General features: G+C 40.4%; 2 protein-coding genes across 6 annotated transcripts in view; one reads left to right on the forward strand and one right to left on the reverse strand.

Annotated features, from left to right (window-relative positions):
* Nucleotides 1-7,630, forward strand: part of xpot (exportin, tRNA (nuclear export receptor for tRNAs)) — a 20,564-nt gene extending 12,934 nt beyond the window's left edge. For all 4 annotated transcript variants that reach the window (XM_044186035.1, XM_044186034.1, XM_044186037.1 and 1 more), the window contains 7 exons: nt 30-219; nt 650-766; nt 880-995; nt 1,085-1,132; nt 1,244-1,315; nt 1,910-1,966; nt 2,072-7,630. In XM_044186035.1, coding sequence (XP_044041970.1) covers nt 30-219; nt 650-766; nt 880-995; nt 1,085-1,132; nt 1,244-1,315; nt 1,910-1,966; nt 2,072-2,098 — 627 coding nt within the window. In that variant the 3' untranslated portion in view covers nt 2,099-7,630. The remainder of the gene's footprint in view (nt 1-29; nt 220-649; nt 767-879; nt 996-1,084; nt 1,133-1,243; nt 1,316-1,909; nt 1,967-2,071) is intronic.
* rtcb (RNA 2',3'-cyclic phosphate and 5'-OH ligase) lies at nt 5,342-16,845 on the reverse strand. Of its 2 annotated transcripts, XM_044186038.1 has the most exons (12): nt 16,577-16,801; nt 14,797-14,875; nt 14,647-14,714; nt 14,449-14,548; nt 13,606-13,762; nt 13,338-13,494; nt 12,575-12,734; nt 11,555-11,730; nt 10,424-10,612; nt 10,231-10,341; nt 9,148-9,267; nt 5,342-8,851 (listed from the first exon to the last, which is right to left on the reverse strand). In XM_044186038.1, the coding sequence occupies exons 1-12, from the start codon at nt 16,667-16,669 to the stop codon at nt 8,744-8,746; spliced, it is 1,518 nt and encodes a 505-aa protein (XP_044041973.1). In that variant the 5' UTR covers nt 16,670-16,801; the 3' UTR covers nt 5,342-8,743. The 2 variants fall into 2 exon arrangements, with proteins under 2 accessions (XP_044041973.1, XP_044041974.1); XM_044186039.1 differs by lacking the exon at nt 10,231-10,341 and having other exon boundaries at nt 8,498-8,851; nt 16,577-16,845.
* Between the last annotated feature and the right edge of the window lie 1,913 nt (nt 16,846-18,758).

Consider the following 18,758-nt stretch of genomic DNA (forward strand, 5'->3'; position numbering starts at 1 on the left):
ACAAGCTTTTTCTCCCGTTGCCATGGCAGCGGCAGGTGTCTCCCTTCCTGCAGCAGGTCTTCATGCCGCTGGTGCTCGCCATCTTCGAGGTGCTGGCCCGGCCGGCGGAGGACAACGACCAGGCGGCCGCTCTGGAGAAACAGATGCTGAGGAGGAGCTACTTTACCTTCATCCAGACCATCACAGGAAGTGGGATGAACGAGGTGATGGCCAACCAGGGTGAGTTATACACAACATGTTTTTGATGTTTAAGAATTTTGGAAAAAAACACAAGACTAACTGCAAGGCAGTAACTTGAAGATGCTGTCTCACTCTGAACATCTAACTCTCAACAAGAAAGAGAAGATTTCTCAAGATGTCAAACTACTGCTCTCATTAATTTTTGAATTTCTATTATTAACACAAAATATTCTACTGTAATTCATAATTACGCAGATCTTTTAAATGGAGTCTTGACCTCAAAGACCTGAAAACACAGTGAATTTGTTTTAACTCAGTTTTCGTTTGATAAGACCACAGAAGTTTAAGGGGGGGGGATTACAGATTTATTTGATTGATCACTAAAATAATGAAGAGTTGCAGTCAGACTTTCCTGCCAAAGCACAGCTGGAGTTATTTGATCGTGTGAATGTTGCGTTCTTGTTTTCAGGAGCAGAGAACATCGAGCGAGTTGTGTTCACCATCATCCAGGGAGCCGTGGACTTCCCCGACCCCATCGCTCAGAAGACCTGCTTCATCATCCTCTCCAAGCTGGTGGAGCTGTGGGGTGAGAGGAGAAATCTAGTATCCGACAAACTGGTTTAGATTATTACTGCGTTCCTTTTTTCCTTCAGTGTTTCTTTGTTTTTATGTTTTGTTGTCTTCTGATCAAACCTGCAGGAGGTAAAGACGGCATGGTGGGCTTCCCCGACTTTATCTACAAACACATCGTTCCTGCATGTTTCCTGGCTCCTCTCAAACCGACCTTTGACCTCTCAGACGCTCAAACAGTCCTGGTAAGTTTCTCTACCAGACTCCAGCCTGCAAACACAAGATTTTGACAATCTGTTAACAGAATAAAACACCACTCTTCTTTGTCTTTCAGACGCTGTCAGAGTGTGCTCTCACGCTGAAAATGATTCATCTCAAAAGGGTAAAAACTGTTTTACTTTGTGAAGCTTTGAAATATTCCTCATAATCGATGTGTGGAGGAATTTCTTCCCACTGGTTAGTTGTAAATAGCTGTATAATCTTTTTCTTTCAGGGGCCGGAGTTTATTCAGTTCTTGCAGCAGGAGTATTTGCCCTCACTTCAGGTGTCACCAGAAATCTCACAGGTAAGAAGGTCGTTTCCTTTAAATGTAAACCCGCCTCCCACCCAATTTTCAGTTACTATCTCATAATTGTGACCTACTGAGTGTTTTAGTAATATTTTAGACTTCGTATCTCATACTGTTGACTTAGTAAATCTCATAATTTTGATTTATTATTGCAAAATGTTAACGTGGTAGAAAATCTTAGAATTGTGACGTAGTAAATCAGACATCTGGCTTATCATTTTGGTCTGGTAAATCTCACAATTCTGACTTAAAATGTCATAATTTCAACACTTCAAGTAACGGAAACAAAGAGGTTTATCTCAGTTAGCATCACACCTGTGATTTGTCCAGTCGGAGAACAAATCCCATTTATTTCCCGCATATTTCATTGTAGTTACTCAATAAATAACAAAAATATACAGATACAACTAAAAGCCGCACTACTTCAGATATGCAGGAAAGTAGTGAGGGAGGGTGAACAGAGAAGAAACCGAAAAACAGGACTTGGTCTAATAGTGGGACGCCGCCTCTGTGGTCTGGAAAATATTGATGGGAGGTTTTACTCCGGGTGTGTCGGTTACAGTTTCTCATGTTGTGAACTTGATATTACAGGAGCTTTGTCAAGTGGTTCAGCAGCCAGACGTCAAAGTCCTGAAAAACTACATTAAGGTACAAGTGTATTTATTATAATCAATGAGACGGGCTAGTTCTCAGCTTGTTTATCCGATGTATTGATCACCTGATAATTCAATTGCTTCCTTCCTGTCTGTGCAGGCGTTCTTTCTGCGAGCCAAGCTGTAGGAAATACAAGTGGAAGTTCACTGGGACTGAAAGGACACTTCACAGGAAGTGGTCGTACACGCCACTTACAACAAAACAATGGAACCTAGCATAGGAGCTGCTTTTGCACTTAAAAAGCGAATGCGTAACAAAGCCCAGTTTGTCTAAGTCGGGACATGGACAGAAGGTCGGTGGACGGATAAATCCCTCCAGCCGCCGACGAGACGAGCTGTCCACGTGGACGTAAAGGAGCTTGACTGACGATCAGAAATATGGAGAACTTTGTGGAAAGTCGTGTGGAAAAAGGCTTTTAGAAGTAAACACAGATCTGTGGGAGAGGACGCGACCTATCTGGGGAAACATTTTGGTAATTATACTTAAACAATCTGAGCACCTGTCGGTTAGGACTTGTGAAACGATAGCTTTATTCTAGTTAAACCTTCACATTAGAATCCACATGCTAGGTTTGAGTTTTTTGGATGTTGTTGTTGCCACAGAATGGACAAAAAAAAGGGCTGAATTGTATTATTTTTATTCAAAATGTGGCATTGATTTAATTTTTTTCCTTATGTGTTGAGGAATGGACGGTTGATTTTTAAGTTTGAAGTGAAACGTTAAGTGCTTACGGCCCGGCTCGATCTGCAAACATCCACGGACTTTCCAGAATCCTCCATTTAAAAGCAAATATTATCGGTATTATCTCAACCACTCTTTATATTTGTTTCCTGATGGGATGTAGATATTCCAGTTTCAGTTACATCAGCCCCTTTATGATTAAATTGAAGACATGATATTAGTCCATGGAATATTTTTCTTTCCTGGAAATATGACAAATATTTTGGGCTGTTTTTAATTTCAGGTGGAAATGAACATAAAATAGAGGAACAAAGTTGTAAATAAGAGAATAAGATGTTAAAAAAAATGTAAATAAAGTTCCTAGCTTTAGTTTTGTTTTTTGTTTTTAATCTTCATTCCCATCTGGAAACTAAATATGGAAGCCCATCTCTGCCAGAAAATGAAAACAAAGGATTAAAAGTCAGAAATGATAAAAGTCAAAATTATGAGATACTAAGTTTTGACGTACTACCCGTAATGTTGACTTAGTGTCTCTCAAATTTTGACCTGTTTAAATCTCATAATTGTGACTTCAAAAGTCATAATTTTCTGTTAGTATCTCATTATTTTGACTTGCCAGTATTTTTGTTTATCATTATTTTTATTTATAATATTTTTGACTTACACTCATAATTGTGACTTAAACTTGAAGTTGTAAGTCTCATGATTGGAACTTAGCATAACATTTTTACCTTGTAAATCTAATTTTGACTAAAAATCATAATTTTTAGTTACAATCTCATAAGACTTGCTTTGAGTATATTTATTTAGCATTATTTTTATTTATCATATTTTTAACTTTGTGAATCTCATGATTTTGACCTAAAAATATTTTACTAAAAAGTCAGAATTTTCAGTTACTATCATAATTGTGACTTTCAGTATTTTTGTCATATTTTTTGGCTTAGTATCTCATAATTTGACCTTTGCAAATCTCATAATTGTGACTTCATACTTTTGACTTAGTAAAAATTTAAATGAGATCTACTATCAAAATGTTGACTTTGAAGAACTGAAATCTTATTTTTGTGACAAAGTAAGTAACATTTAACTAATTCTGGCCTGTTAAATCTCACAAGTCTGACTTAAAACATCATGAATTCGACTTATTTTGAGTATTTTTATTTTTGTCATTCCTAACGTTTAATATATTTGTTTTGTCTTTTCTTGGTGATAATGAGCTTCCATAGAAATACGTGAACTCGTTCGTAGGAACCGTTCATGTACAGCTCGTGTAAAAACATTCGATTTGCTTGTGTACAGAAGCAGCTCGACAAATTTTATATTGAAGCATTTGTGACAATTCAGGATGATCGACTAATTGATTATGCAACGCTTTACTGCGAGCAATACTGTGAAGGAGCTGTCTAACAGTAACGAAACCAATCAGTGTGAGACGAGATCTAACTGTAAACTTTGTGACTGATCATTTTTGCTGATGTGGGAAAACTCTGTACAGATGTTTCTGTTCTTTAACACTTTGGATATTGTGACGCCCCACTTTGTTCTGTCTCACTGTACATCTCAGTTACTGTTTCCACTGTTAAAATCGGTTTGTGATGTTCAGTGCGTTCCTAGTGATTTGGTTTAGCAGTTTAACAGTTTTTCTTTGGCTTTAAACTTATTATATTTTCCCAGAAACTTCACCTTTTTGAAAACCTCCAGAGAAAGTGCCTGAAAGTGTTGCGCTCAGTTAAATGTGGTCATGCAGGCATATAAATAAAGCTAGTTTAAAGTATAAGTCCAGGTGGCGTTATACATTTTTCTAACTGTCAACAAATCCCACGAGAAGACAAAAACCAAAAATGTGTCAACCCATCTCAGTACTTTTTATGGTCCATTGGTTTCTACTAAAGTCGTTTTTAAAAAAAAAAAAAAAACAAACAAACAAACTCACAAATATATAGTTTCTTTTTGTTTTGTTTTTTTTCAAAGAGGCTCAGTAATTTCCTGAAACAGCTGGTCACTGTAGTTTTTATCAAACGTTACTCAAACAGGAGGAAATAATGCATTTGTTGGACTATTTTCAGTGGTGGATTAATAAATATTTGGATTTACACAATATTTGTTAATAGGATCAGTTCATTTTTAGTTCGGCTCTGCACGTTGGATTTGTTGACAAGAAAAAATATATATATATAGAATATCACCGAATTTATCCTTCCAGTATATTTAATAATAATAAACCATTTCTCAAAATGCAACATGTCAGGATGAAATTGGTTGGTCTTCCTCTGGTTCGATGGATTTCTGTGTGTAAAATATATTGAACGACAATTTAAAATAGCATCTGTAAAAAGAAGCTTTTTTTCTGAGGCAACAAAACCAAAATCTGACATTAACTTGATATTTGGAAAGCTGAAAAATAAATTCACATGCACAATAATTCAGTTAAACTTTAATCTTGACCCACCCCCTCAATGTCCACTTACTAGCTAAAGCTCCAGAAAAAGCTAATAAGGGGACCTTTAGCAAAAACATTTTTGCCAAACAGATTAAGCTAATGTTACAAAATTGGAATGGATATGCAGTTAGCATCCCTCATCTCCAGGGTCAGATGAGAAGATGGATATTAGTTTCATCTCTACAGAGATCGGTTTAGCCTAGCTTAGCACAAAGACTGGAAGCAGGGGGAAACTGCTAGCCTAGCTCCATCAAAAGAGGAAAAAAAATCCACCTTCAAAGAACTCCAAAGCTGTCTGATTTACATGTTGTATCTTGTTAGCTAACAGTCTAGTCACCAATCCATCCAAGAGTTTGCTCAGCAGTTGTTGGTCAACAGATGCTGCTACTAAAACCATAATGTCTCCTTTTTTACATTTCTATTTCTAAACCTGTTCAATAAACATGGAGCTAGGCTAGCAGTTTCCCCCAGCTTCCAGTCTTTGTAGGTAACTGGTATATACCATTGATGTGTTGAGCCTAGCTTAGTACAAACAGCTACCAACATCAGGTATGCTAGCTGTAGTTTGGAGTTGTTGTAAGGTGCTTTGTTCCTTTTTTTTTTTTTAAAGGAATAATTCAACAATTTGGGAAATTTGCATAACATAATTTAGCTAATGAACACATAACATTAATTATGCTAGCTGTTTTGTAGCAGTACTGGCTAGTAGTTTCCTCCTGTCTTCCAGTCTTTTCTGCTAAGCTTTGCTTTAAACTTGCACCAGTTATCTGCAACAACTTGCTACAAACAGCTAGCTTAATGTTTAATACGCTTACTGTTTGTAGCAACAAAAAACAAACCAGAAACTATAAATACCTAGTCAATATATGCTAGCTGTTTTGTGGCTACACTGGCTAGTAGTTTGTCCCTGCTTTCAGTAACACAAGCTGGACCTTTCTCTGTACTCTGTACTGTAAATCAGACATTTCCATAAGTTGTTAAAAGGTGTATTTTATTACTTTCATTACTTGTATCACAGTGGTTGTTTGTCAACAAATAACTGCTCCTAAACCACAATGTCTTGTTTTTAAATTTCTGTTTCTACACCTGTATGTGACTCGGACGGCTTTGAAGGGTGGATTATTTTTATTTTTCTCTTTTGATGGAGCTAGGCTAGCAGTTTCCCCCTGCGTCCAGTCTTTTAGCTAAAAACAAATACTATAACAGCTAGCTACAACCAGCTGGCATACTGTTCGATATGCTAACTTTGTTGTAGATTAAAAAACAGTAACTAGCCATAAGTACCTAGTGATTATACTACACTGGCTAGCAGTTTCCCCCTGCTTTCAGTCTTTATGCTAAGCTGGGCTTGAGCCATCTGGACTGGACGCACAGATGAAAGTGATCTTCTCATCTATAAATATAAAAGCAACAAATGAAAGGATTTCCCCCAAAAAATATCAGACTGGACTTATAAATCTGTATTTTTTATTTATTTTTTTTCAGTTAGCTGCAGAAAAATTACAGTGTGGGCTCAGGAATGCAAACATTGCTAAAAACTGTTTTTTAACAGTTGTTTTAAGTTTAACAGTTTGAGTGTGTTAAGCTGATACGTTCCTTTTTTTTTGAGGAATTGTTCAATATCTTGGGAAGTTTACTTTCTATCTGCGAGTGACATGTTCAGATGGATATCAATCTCATGTCTCTGTGTTCGATACAGAGCCTGAATCAGGATGTGGTTAGCTTAGCTTAGCATAAAGACGGAAAACGGCTAGCCTGGCTCTGTCCAAAGTTTAAAAAATACACCTATGCACACCTCCTAAAGCTAACTGATTAACATGTTGAATCTTGTTTGTTTAAGCAGGAGTGCTGTAACTATTTCTCGCTAAGCTAGGCTAACCACGTCCTGACTTTAGCTCTGTTAGCAACACACGCAAACGGGAGATTGAGATCCATCTGAACATCTCGCTCTCAAAAAGAAATAAGCATATTTTTGCCCAAATATTGAACTATTCCTTCTAAAGTCTTCAGTTTTGTCACAGTTTCACCTCCGTACACATGCATCTGTTTCAACACTAAAATGACGAAACACCGACACAGTGGGCTCAGTCAGGATCTGCACTTAATTCACCTGTTAACTTATATGAACCAGGTCCAATCAACTTGAATGGTAAATATCACAAACACCTGAAGTAATGATTTAATGTGATTTGTGTTCCTCATCTTACCGTCATAGTATTCACTCAGACACTAGAAGTCAAATCTATTCTTCTTTAGTAAACCCGTTAAAGTAGAATCAGCTGTGCTAAATAGCATGACCACTTGAAAAATCAGCTTCATTAGACGCTTGATGAATATTCAGGTTGTTGCAGCCTGTTTTTATTTTTATTTTTCTGTTTAAATCATCTTCAGCAGAGGGAACTGAGGTTTGCTCATATAAAAGGAAAAACTTGCCAAATGAATTCATTTGTTCATTGATGGTGAAATGTTTATTTTGTTTTTATATGGCGATAAACCTTCTTTTAGAACCAATAAAGTGTTTACTAATCATGAGATATCAAACTCTCTGCTTTATTTATTGCTTCACATCACGAGCTCAGATGTAGTTTTATGATTTTAGGAAAAACAAGAGGAAAAAGGTAAGTTTGAGTATATAACTCAGGATAAATCAACAGCTAAATGATCTCATCTCACATGATTACCACGGATTCTGGCAGTGTTTACTGTAGTACAGTAAATGTTAGTACTTTACTGTACTACTTACATTTACTCAAGTCTTTTCACGCCACTTTCTACTTCTACTCCACTTCATCTCAGAGGGAAATATTGTTCTTTTTAACTTTACTACATTCGTCTGACAGCTTTAGTTAGTTACAATTTAAAGAAAACTTAAACTTTGTGACCACAAAATCTGTGTAGTTGTCTCCTTGTCACGTTTCAGATGTCCGAGTTGTCGTCAGTTCCACCAAAGAGACATTTCTCTGCTAAACTTCTCACATGGTTTCATTTCAATAACTGTTTAAATGATCCAACATTTCACTGAAAACAGATTTCTGCATCAGAACTTAGTTTTTTCTTCTTTCCTCTCCCATCAATCATCTCACGACCCCTCAGATTTATCTGGTGACCCTTTGGAGGGGCCCGACCCCGAGGTTGGGAACCACTGGACTAAACTAGCAAACAGTATATAAAGTCGTTAAAACCACCTCGAGCAGCTACAACAGTAAAATGCTGCTCTAACATTGATGCTTCAGTATTAATAATAATAATAAAGTCAGATATGAGCCGATTATGCCTCTGTACTTTCACTTGTAATGGAGTGTTTTTACATCGTTGTATTGTTATTTTTACGATCTTTAAGTAAAAGATCTGAATACTTCTTCTACCGCTGAGGTAGAGCGAGTGTACTGTAACGGCGTGTATCACATTAAATTCAGTGATCACCTTTATTTGAATCACAGAACAAAAAAACAAACATTTTCAGCTTAGAAATTAAATTTTCAATCTCATTTTTCTCTCTGTGCTCAAACATAAATTCATTCCAAAAAAACAAAGAAAAAATGAAGCAAATATCTTCTGTTTTCCTGAACACGAGTCTCTTGGGTTTTTAAGCATCATGACATCCTTTGTTGCGTGCAAATTGTCTTTAGACGTCGAGTCGTGCAGCTTCAGCCTTTAATCACAGCGATCGGCCTCAGTTTGATCGCCTTCTTACTGATTCCAGCGTCGTGACACGTGTTGACGACGTCCGTCACGTTTTTGTACGACTCAGGAGCCTGAAAACAAATTTAAAAACAACTTGATGACACCAATAACAATTCTCGATCGTCTACGTACAGAAGATGTTTAGCGCCACTTAAAAAAAAAACAATTTTTAATTGAAGCACACAAATTAAATAAAAACTTTAAAAATGACAGAAAAACTGTTTCTGAAATGTCAGACCTTAAACAAAACTGCTGCCACAAGCCAAAAAAAAGTATAAAACATTAATGATAACATCAGTATTCATACTGAAATAACGTTTTAGCATCGTAGCCATATTTATAGCTTGACCAAGAATACTGTCCGCACCTCCTCCATGACCAGTTTGGGGGAAGCGACTCGGATGGCGATGCCCTGGTCGGCCAGTTTGTCCAGGACGTCCTGGAAGTCCAGGTTCCTGCGGGACTTTGCTCGAGACAGAGCGCGACCCTGAAACAACCAACGGAAAATAACTTCACGAAACAAACATCCAGAGTTCAGATCAGCTGTTGCGTTCGTGCCTCGTCAGCTTTACAGTAAATACGAGCTTCTTCTGTCAGTTACTATAAATCCCTGATGAGTTTTTTTGTCAAATGTTTGCTAAATTAAAGTATCAACGTGATCAATTTGTGCAAAAATGTGCTTTAAATACTGAAGTTGGAGATAATTTCCAAGAATCGGTGTTTGTATAAACTTTCCAGGTATTTAATACGGAGCCCCCAAACTCCCCAATGATTTTTTAAAGTGTGCACACGTTTCAGGCCGTTAACCCGTTAATGCTTCAGGACTCCAGGTGACATCAAACTAAACATACCCACGCAATTAATACCACTATATCATCATCATCACTAAAATAACAAGTCAAACATCCAAAAATAAATATACAGCTTATAACGGGACGGTGAGTTTACTCTTCCAAAGCCACAATTTGTTCTACGGACATTAACAATCTGCTGCAGGGTGTCGTAAATATATAATCGAGCAGAAACGTCAACAAGACTGGCGGCTTCACTGCAGTTAAAGCCTGTCAACACATCTTAAACAGGCTTAAAATAAAAGATGTTGGAAGTTAAAGTTCGAGTAAAAAAAAAAAAAAGATGTCGTCAGTACACTCCAACGACACAGTGGAGAAACCTGTGAATTAATAAATGATGTTCCCACAAGATAAAAATATAAATCTTTCGGACTTCTGTAGTTCAGCCGTAGTTTAGGGAAAAGTACGATTGTTTGAAACGTCAACGAATGAAGTCACCGCTTTAGTTTTTGGTTTTAGTTTCCGGTTCAGACACTAAAACAAGACTCACACATGTAACTGTTTAATTATTTACTATGGACCCCAAAGATGTAACATCTGGGCATTAAAACCGCTGCTTTGTGAAGGTGTGGTCAAGCTTCAACATCATGTGACTGTACCGCTCCGTGGCAGGTGGTGCCGAACGTTTCCGTCATGCCGTGTTCGGTCCCTGTGAGGACGTAACTGCAGGTCCCCATCGTCCCTCCGATCAACACCGGCTGACCTGTGAGCTGAAAACAACAGCAAACCTTGACCCCGCACTTTTAAAATCCCCATGAAACAACCTGTTCGACCGTCTGAGGAGTTTTGTACCTGGTAGTCTACGGGGATGAGGGGGTGGTGTGGGGGGAAAGCTCGGGTGGATCCTTTGCGGTGGACCAGCAGAGTCCTCTGCTTCCCGTCCACCATGTGCTCTTCGACCTTGGCGATGTTGTGAGAAACGTCGTAGATGACGTGCATGTCCAGGTCGTCCGGCGTGGTGCCAAACACTTTAGAGAAGGCCTGAAAAAAGGTTTTAAAAGATCAGTTAGGTTTGAGACAAACTGGCGCTGGGCCGTGTTCATCTGTCCTGCAATTACTAAGAATCAACTGATTGGAAGTTTACCAATTAAAGATGGTTTCCCCTGTAATTAGAGCCAAATTACTTTGTCTGTCTTGGAAATGATTTATTAGAAAATGACAGACCTGTAAAATAAAGTGTTATCTCCCCCTATCATTTGAAACAAAACTCCTAAACATGGAAACATAATAGTGTTTAACATTAAACTTTTATTCCGCTCTTGACGAGGAAGTCCGAGTTGTGCTCGGCGTCTTGACGAGGAGCTGTGGGAGCGATCAGACTTTAAGTTGAGAGCTGAAACTGCTGTTTCTGACAGAGTAGCGATCGTCTGCAGCCCCGTCGCCGGCTGCCGTGGAACGACGTCAGCGTTTCGTACTGTAACTCTCCTGCTGCAAACCTCAGTGTCCTCAGTCGCCATCGTGTTTTCTCCTAAATGACTAATCTAATCTGAAAGAGCGTTAAACATGTTACTGTCCCCCGCTCTCCCTCAAACACCACTCACGTTCTGAAACCTACAGCACAACCCAGTGTGTTTCTCTACTTCATAATTAATAAAAATCCCTTCTAAAACAACATGTTACTGGCTGAGATAACCACGTGTATTACAGTGCGACGTGCATGGGAGTAATGGAACTGTACGTGACTTTTCTTTGTTTTGATATCGGCCCATTCTAAAAACCTGTATCAGTCGACCACTACTGCAGACACATCGCGCGTTTCCTCTCAAACATTATTACTTTGGTGTCTTTTAATGAGCTCATCGTCATCAAAACATCTCTCCTCTAACAAATCCCGAACTCAAGAGAGTCGGTGACACGCTTTTAAAAAGTTTGACCAAATATTCCGATTTCCCCGACGTGCTGCGACGCTGCAGGCGTGCGTACCTGTCTGGTGAGGAAGGTCATGGACGAGCGGTTGACCCAGGCGTAGTTTCCTGCGGCAGCCATCCCCTTCAGGTAGTCCTGTCCTTCCTGTGACGTGATGCGAGCGCACGCCAGCTGACGGTCGTTCACCGTGATCTTATCTCTCTTCATCGCCTTCTCCATGGCGACCAGAGCGTCTGTCAACAACATTCGTGACATTTCAACAGCGTCTGGATTCATTTAAAGCGGCTTTGTGTTGAAGTTTTATGTCATCGTCGCATTTATTTATCGTTTCTATAAAAATGTCACAGTGCAGCTCAGTGATTTTACTTAATCTTTATTTAAACAGGAAGTCTCACTGAGATCTAAATGTCCTGAGAGAAGGTAAACAGCCTGAACACAGAAACAATCAGTGCTTGAGATTAATATTCTAAAATCTTCAAAAGAGTTTTAATAAAGTTTTAATTTTAAACCTTTGGTGGCAGGACAGTTTGAGATCCAATAAAGACATTTAAAGGCCTTAACCTGTTCATCAGTGAGTTTTATTTATAGTAACATAACTTTATTTATACATCTTGTGGAGACGAGCTCGTCTCATTTATGTCTGCAGGCCATAAATATTCTTTTGAAAGACATTTTTAAAAACGTATTATTAATATTTTCAGTGATTTACAGGAAAATATAGACTTTCGATGAAAAAGGCACAAAGGCCAGTTTGGATAAAATCACTTTACATGTAAACAGACAGTATTATAGTTTTATTTCTAACATTTTTCTGCTGTATTTGTGTGCATTAATAGTGAAACTATGTTTTTTTTACAACGTTGAACTGTTGTATAGTAATATTTTGAGGGATTATCACTAAAGATTTGTACATTTTTATAAGCCTGTGACATTCGTCTTGCTGTATTTTGGGTTCCTGGCAGCTTCATACTGAGCTGAGCTTGTGCTGAATAAAAAGGACGTCGGACAGTTTAAAAGCTGCTAAATAACGACAAACTGGTGCTGCCCTCCAGGTGCGTGTCGAGCTGCACTTCCTACCTGTGGCGACCTGATGTCCGAGGCCTCTGCTGCCGCTGTGGATCATCACGCACACCTGACCTTTGTGGTCGATGCCCATCTTCTTGGCGGCGTAGTCGTTGTAGATCTCATCCACCACCTGGATCTCAGCGTAGTGGTTTCCTGCTCCCAGAGTCCCCAGCTTCAACACACAAACACACACAAGACGTCTTCACCGCCTGGACACAGACCTTCTGTATAGTTACTACTGTAAATACAACAAACAAATGAGAACCAGGCTGTTACGAATCAGGTCAGAAACCCGTCTGAGTGTCTGGACTGAATAAACCGACAACATGACGTGAGAAAACACATAACGTCCCAAAGAAAGGACTGTTTGTTCTGTTCGGTGTTTTCTCTGCACAGAGCAAATTCACATGGATGTTATTTTGGGTCATGTGACCTCCTGGTAGGTGGAGCCGTCGCGTTTCGTCTCTTCGGCCTGTTTTTTGTTCACGTGGACGTTTGCCCGATGACGAAACGTTGAATAAAAACTCGGGAGCTTCGGAGTTCAGAGTGCGGAGAGCCTGAACCTGAACCTGAACCTGGACCAGCTGGGGCTAGATCCCGAACATTAAGTCATTCAATAAACAGTCGTAGGTGTGGCAACAACCAGAGAATCACTTCACAGAGAAGCCCCCGTTCATTTTAAGGGGGTTAATTAAAGGGTGGGGGTTAAACAAGGCAGCAGACGGATGGAGAACAGGTGTAAACGAAGCTCTGAGCGCCGGGGCTGCTGGGATACCTGCGGCAGGCCTCTCTTCTTGGCCTTGGAGGAGACTTTGTTGGGGTCGGCCTGCAGCATCCTGCCGTACTCCTCGCAGTGCTCCTTGTCCTCGGCCCAGGCGTAGCCCTCCCTCAGAGACCAGTCCACCCCCATCTCCAGAGCCTCCTCCAGGTCCCTGAACACACACACACACACACACACACACACACACACACACACACAGGTAAACAGGTGCAGCAGGTTTGTGCTGTGGATCTAGACTCAGTCCTGGAGGATCCCTCCTTACTTGGCCCCCATGGGGATGACTCCCTTGGACCCGACTCCCACTGGGATGTGGTCGAACAGCGACTGGGCCAGCTGCTCCTTCACCGGCTGAACGTCTCCCTCGTCCAGGTTCGTCCTCAGCAGACGGACGCCGCAGTTTATGTCAAAACCAACGCCGCCTGCAGGAACAACCAAACGCTGCTTCATCAGGCGGACATTTCGACTTTCACACAGACGGATTTTATCTCGCCACAGATGAACATCAGTATCAGCTGTTTGCTTTATTACATTTTTGGAAAATAAGCTCATTGATATTAACAGAAAATAAGGTCCTGGCATTAGATAATTATATAATCATTAAGTTGCTGACAATACTTTTTCCCACTGAGTGTAATTTGAGAGAGAAACCGCGGCTCTGTTTGTTGTTGTTGTTGTTGTTGTTGTTTTGGAGGGTGAAGTCGCTTCCTGGTTTGTTACATCATGTCTGCGTATGCGTTTATTCTTGTTATGGTGTCAGTTTGTACTAAAAATCATTTAAAATATGTGTTGTTGTTGTTTACATTTGTTACTGATACTAATCCGTCTGCTGTTAGCGTTGGAGTGCGAACCTCAAAGTGATTTTCACTCCTGGTGTCACGACTCGATTCCGAACGAGAAAGAAACTCCCTGAAGAAGAGAGAGATGACTGAACAGCTGAGCGCCTGTGCATCAAATAAAGGTAACTGTCAGCGTCTGGACGCTGCGTGGCGTTTGAGACTGTACGGAGAAACGGTGTGATGATCCATCTGCACATGACTGAATGAATATTGCAATAAAACTCTGCTTTGATTAAATTCACTCAAGATACCTGAAATTAGAAACTTACCTGGAGACACCACAGCGTCCGGGTTGTTCATGTCGAAGGCCGCCATGTTTCCAATCGCAAATCCATATCCGGAGTGAACGTCTGGGAGGCCGATGGACCTCTGTGGAGCAATCAGACGCAGCGTGAACGCACACGACTTTCAGCACGTTCTCACGGTCAAACCTCTCCGAGGGTTTAGCATGTAATCGCGTTACTCACGTGTACGATCCCAGGCAGCGCTGCCACGTTCCCGATTTGTTTCATGGCCGGAAGGAAGCCGCCCACACCTGAGGAACAAAACAGTCAGTAAAGCGAAACTCGTGGCGATGATTTCAGCGGGTTACAGAGCTCAGGTGAACAGCGGCTGACCTCCTCCTCGACAGGCGTTACGAAGCTCCTCAAACATCAGTTTCTCCAGTGAATCGTTCACGTAGAAGTTTCCTTCAACCTGAGAGAGAAAGAAAAACTGCTTTAATGTTCACGCAGCTTCAATACAATGAGAAACTATAATGACAACGTATCATTTTCATAGTTATGTCAACACACGTCTCCCTTTGTTCAGGCCCTGATCTCCTGTTGTGCTGGTCCTTTCCCAGATTCTTCTTATTCAAAAGGATGTTAAATTTCTTAATTTGCCGTTCCTTGCTCTTCCGATGTTGTGCTATCTGTGTAAAATCCATCACTCTCTTCAGGATTTCTTCTGGGACAATGCTTGTTAACTTCTTCTGCAAAAATTCTGCTCTGTTCTTCAAATTGTCTATTCTTGAGTTGTTTTTCCTGATCCTTTCACTGAGCATCTGGGTCAGGTTTCTTGTCCAAATCTGCTCTGCTCCTTGTCCTTTTACTGCCGGTTTAATCTGTAGGCTCTTGGGAATAATCTTGCTCTGCCTGCATCTTAGATTAAAGCGGAGATGGTTCCTGGGGTCTGCTAATTTCCTGGCTGTGTTTTCGAGTTCCCGAACCAGATCCAAGGTTTTCTGCCCAAAATTCTTCAAAATAAGACGGTGTCTTCCCTCATTCGTCCAGGAGTGCTCTGTCGTAGAAAAGGTTTCAGTCGTAGTCGTCTGGACGCTGTTTTCAGAAAAAATTGCCTATTCTTGAGTTGTTTTCTACGACTGAAACCTTTTCTACGATTTTCACGGTTAATCCACTTTGAGCTGAAGGAGCAAATCTGCCTCCTTCAAGCATCACTAAAGTACTTTAAAGAAATCAATATTTTCTTTCTGCGCATTTCTATTTCACGTTGTCTAATACATGACGGCTGGATGACCAGGTGGGGAAACGCCCCGGGCCTCCAGAAGCTCCAAATTTCATCTGCGTGTCAGTGCTTTACTTCCTAAAGAAGGTCGCTGTGTCAAAATCTAGTTTATTTCAGTTTTGTGCTCACATGTTGCAAATTTCTACATTAATTTGCGTTTAATCAAATCAACACACAGTGTGATGAGCTGGGAATAATTCCAAACAAACCCTTATGCACTCCTAACTGATTGATCTGATTGGTGCTCCCACCTGATGTGGTTAAATTAACTAGTTAGGAAGTTGCTGCAATGTGGAAAGCTGTCTTTGTCTTCACCAGGCAGCACAAATTACAATATGTTCTATTATTTACTCACATTACTTATAGTCTATGTATAGATCCTATTCATTTGTTTGTCACAAATCTTTAATAACCAGATTTATGGGATCTCAATCAAAGTGTTTGATTACGAGGTAATTTATTAATCATTTTACAACACATGCCATCAGGGTTTTAATCTCTCGAAAACAAAATCGGATGTCGATTAGAAAAACTGTTAATTGTAGTTCAGGTTGCCTACCTATCATACTGTAGACTGTAATTAGATATGTTTTTTAGATTATATTTTATCAGTAGGATCCGCCCTTTAATTCGGCTAACATTTTATACCTAATAGTTACATCACTGAGCAACGTCAGCAGGTTTTAACTTTGGTTTTTCGGAGATCATTTAATTGATTCTTGTGACTACATTGATTTTATTATCGTCATATTTTCATAAGGAAGTGCCTGCCTGGTCAAAGTTTACATAAATATCCAGCGTGTGCTAACTGACTGTGTAACTGTGGCTCCGTAAGCTAACCGGCTAGCCGGCTAGCCACGTTAGCAGCTGAAAGTGTGTCCAGAGTCTCACCTGCATGTTGGGAACAAAACCCTTTTTAATCCTCCAGCAGTTCCTGCTGATCTTCTCCAGATACTGCAGCTCATCGTTATAACTTCGACTCATTGTTCGGATCCCAAAAGGTTTAATGTCACAGAGTTTAATGCTGCGTTTCAACTGATGCCCAGTGCCACCAGTCAGAGCGGTACGGAAGCTCGCAAGCGTTTTGACAGCAAAACGCGGTTGTTAATTTGGCATGACGCACGAAAACATTCCTCCTAAAGGACAAAACAAAAATGTCGTCTGTGTGACTCCTTTGATGTACATGCGGAACTCTTACAGTAATTGCTGTTAAAAACTAATATTGTATTAAGTCGGAGTGTTAACGTTAGCCAACAACTAAACTACTCCTCGCTCGCCGTAGTTGTAGTCAAGTCAGTTTAGTCAAGTTGAGCAGAGACAAAGTACAGCCGGAAGTTTGGCGACTGGCCTTGAAAATATATTGTTTTTTTTATTGAAATTTGTTCCATAAAAACACACACACACTTTTATATATACCCTGCAGGAATAACAAGGTGGCCAAAGGAAGAGATACAGACCACAGACGTTAAGACGTGAAAGCTCCTCACCATGCATGGAGGGTTCCATCCCAAATCCAGCACCCTGAGACTGTATGCTAGCCGTAAGGAAGGCGGCCATTGACTAATGAGTGTGAGAGGCACTATCCAGGATGAAACATCCAAGATCCACAAGTACATCCAAGATAAGGCTCCAACAGATGACGCGCTCAGGGAATGTCTCAGGCAATGGGGAACAGAGGAAGACGTGCTGGAGGAGGGACCATCATGGGAGGACAAACCCCTACATGGGATGTACCACCGGAACATAACTGAAGTGGCTGATATCAAGAAGTCCTACCAATGGCTAGAGCGGGCTGGACTGAAGGACAGCACAGAGGCACTCATCATGGCTGCACAGGAGCAGACCCTGAGCACCAGAGCAATAGAGGCCCAGATCTACCGCACCAGACAAGACCCAAGGTGTAGGCTGTGCAAAGAGGCCCTGAGACAATCCAGCACATAACTGCAGGGTGTAAGATGCTGGCAGGAAAAGCATACATGGAGCGCCATAAACAAGTGGCTGGCATAGTGTACAGGAACATCTGCACTGAGTATGGACTGGAAACCCCGAGGTCACAGTGGGAAACACCTCCAAAGGTGGTAGAGAATGACCGAGCCAAGATCCTGTGGGACTTCCAGATCCAGACTGACAGAATGGTGATGGAGAACCAGCCTGACATCGTGGTGGTGGACAAACAGCAGAGGAAAGCCGTTGTGGTTGATGTGGCGACACCAAGCGATGGCAACATCAGGAAAAAGGAACATGAGAAACTAGAGAAGTACCAGGGCTCAGAGAAGAGCTGGAGAAGGCCTGGAAGGTGAAGGCCACAGTGGTGCCCGTGGTCATCGGAGCACACTGGGCAGCGACCCCAAACTGGAGGAGTGGCTACAGCAGATCCCTGGAAGAACACCAGACATCTCGGTCCAGAAGAGTGCAGTACTGGGAACAGCAAAGATACTGCGCAGAACCCTCAAGCTCCCAGGCCTCTGGTAGAGGACCCGAGCTCGGAGGACGAGACCACCCGCGGAGGGTGAAGGACAAAGTTTTTATTTTTATTTTTATTGAACAAATTTACAGTACAGTTGGTGGAACATGTTTATCACACTGTCAACAGTGAAACATGATATGGTAAACAATAAAACAAACAAACAAAATAATCATAAAACAGAAATTGGCTATTAAAATATATACAGATAACTAAGATAAGATACAAATATTAATAACAATTGTAGACTTGCAGTTAAAAAATACTAATAAGTGAAAACTATACAAAATCACGTGACCAGAATTACAGCTTTAGGTCACGTGTTGGCAATTAAACCATCTCCATGGCAACTGAGCAAATAAGTGATACGATTTATTTTTTTTATTTTCATGAATGAACCCTCAAACTCAGTCACAACAGGGTACTGAAATTTATATCACAGGTCACATATTTAAAGACATATTTTCATTCTACTTAAATTGACTCTTTTCATATCTTCACGTGTTTCTTTTATATTTTGACTTAAATGCCATTTTGTGTCTTATGTTAAGAACTTTGAATTGCCTACAAATAAGTTCTTACAGAGGTTCCATCAATGAAATTCACTCT

The sequence above is a fragment of the Siniperca chuatsi genome, linkage group LG23, assembly GCF_020085105.1.
Source record: "Siniperca chuatsi isolate FFG_IHB_CAS linkage group LG23, ASM2008510v1, whole genome shotgun sequence".
Classification (NCBI taxonomy): domain Eukaryota; kingdom Metazoa; phylum Chordata; class Actinopteri; order Centrarchiformes; family Sinipercidae; genus Siniperca; species Siniperca chuatsi.

Bases quoted from the DNA above. Each gene is read 5' to 3' on its own strand.
- rtcb (XM_044186038.1), bottom strand. From the start codon at position 16,669: ATGAGTCGAAGTTATAACGATGAGCTGCAGTATCTGGAGAAGATCAGC. The intron at 14,715-14,796 runs GTCAGCCGCTGT...TTTGTTCCTCAG, and splicing joins TAACGCCTGTCGAGGAGGAG to GTGTGGGCGGCTTCCTTCCG. The intron at 11,731-12,574 runs GTAGGAAGTGCA...TGTTGTTGACAG, and splicing joins CGGACATCAGGTCGCCACAG to ACGCTCTGGTCGCCATGGAG.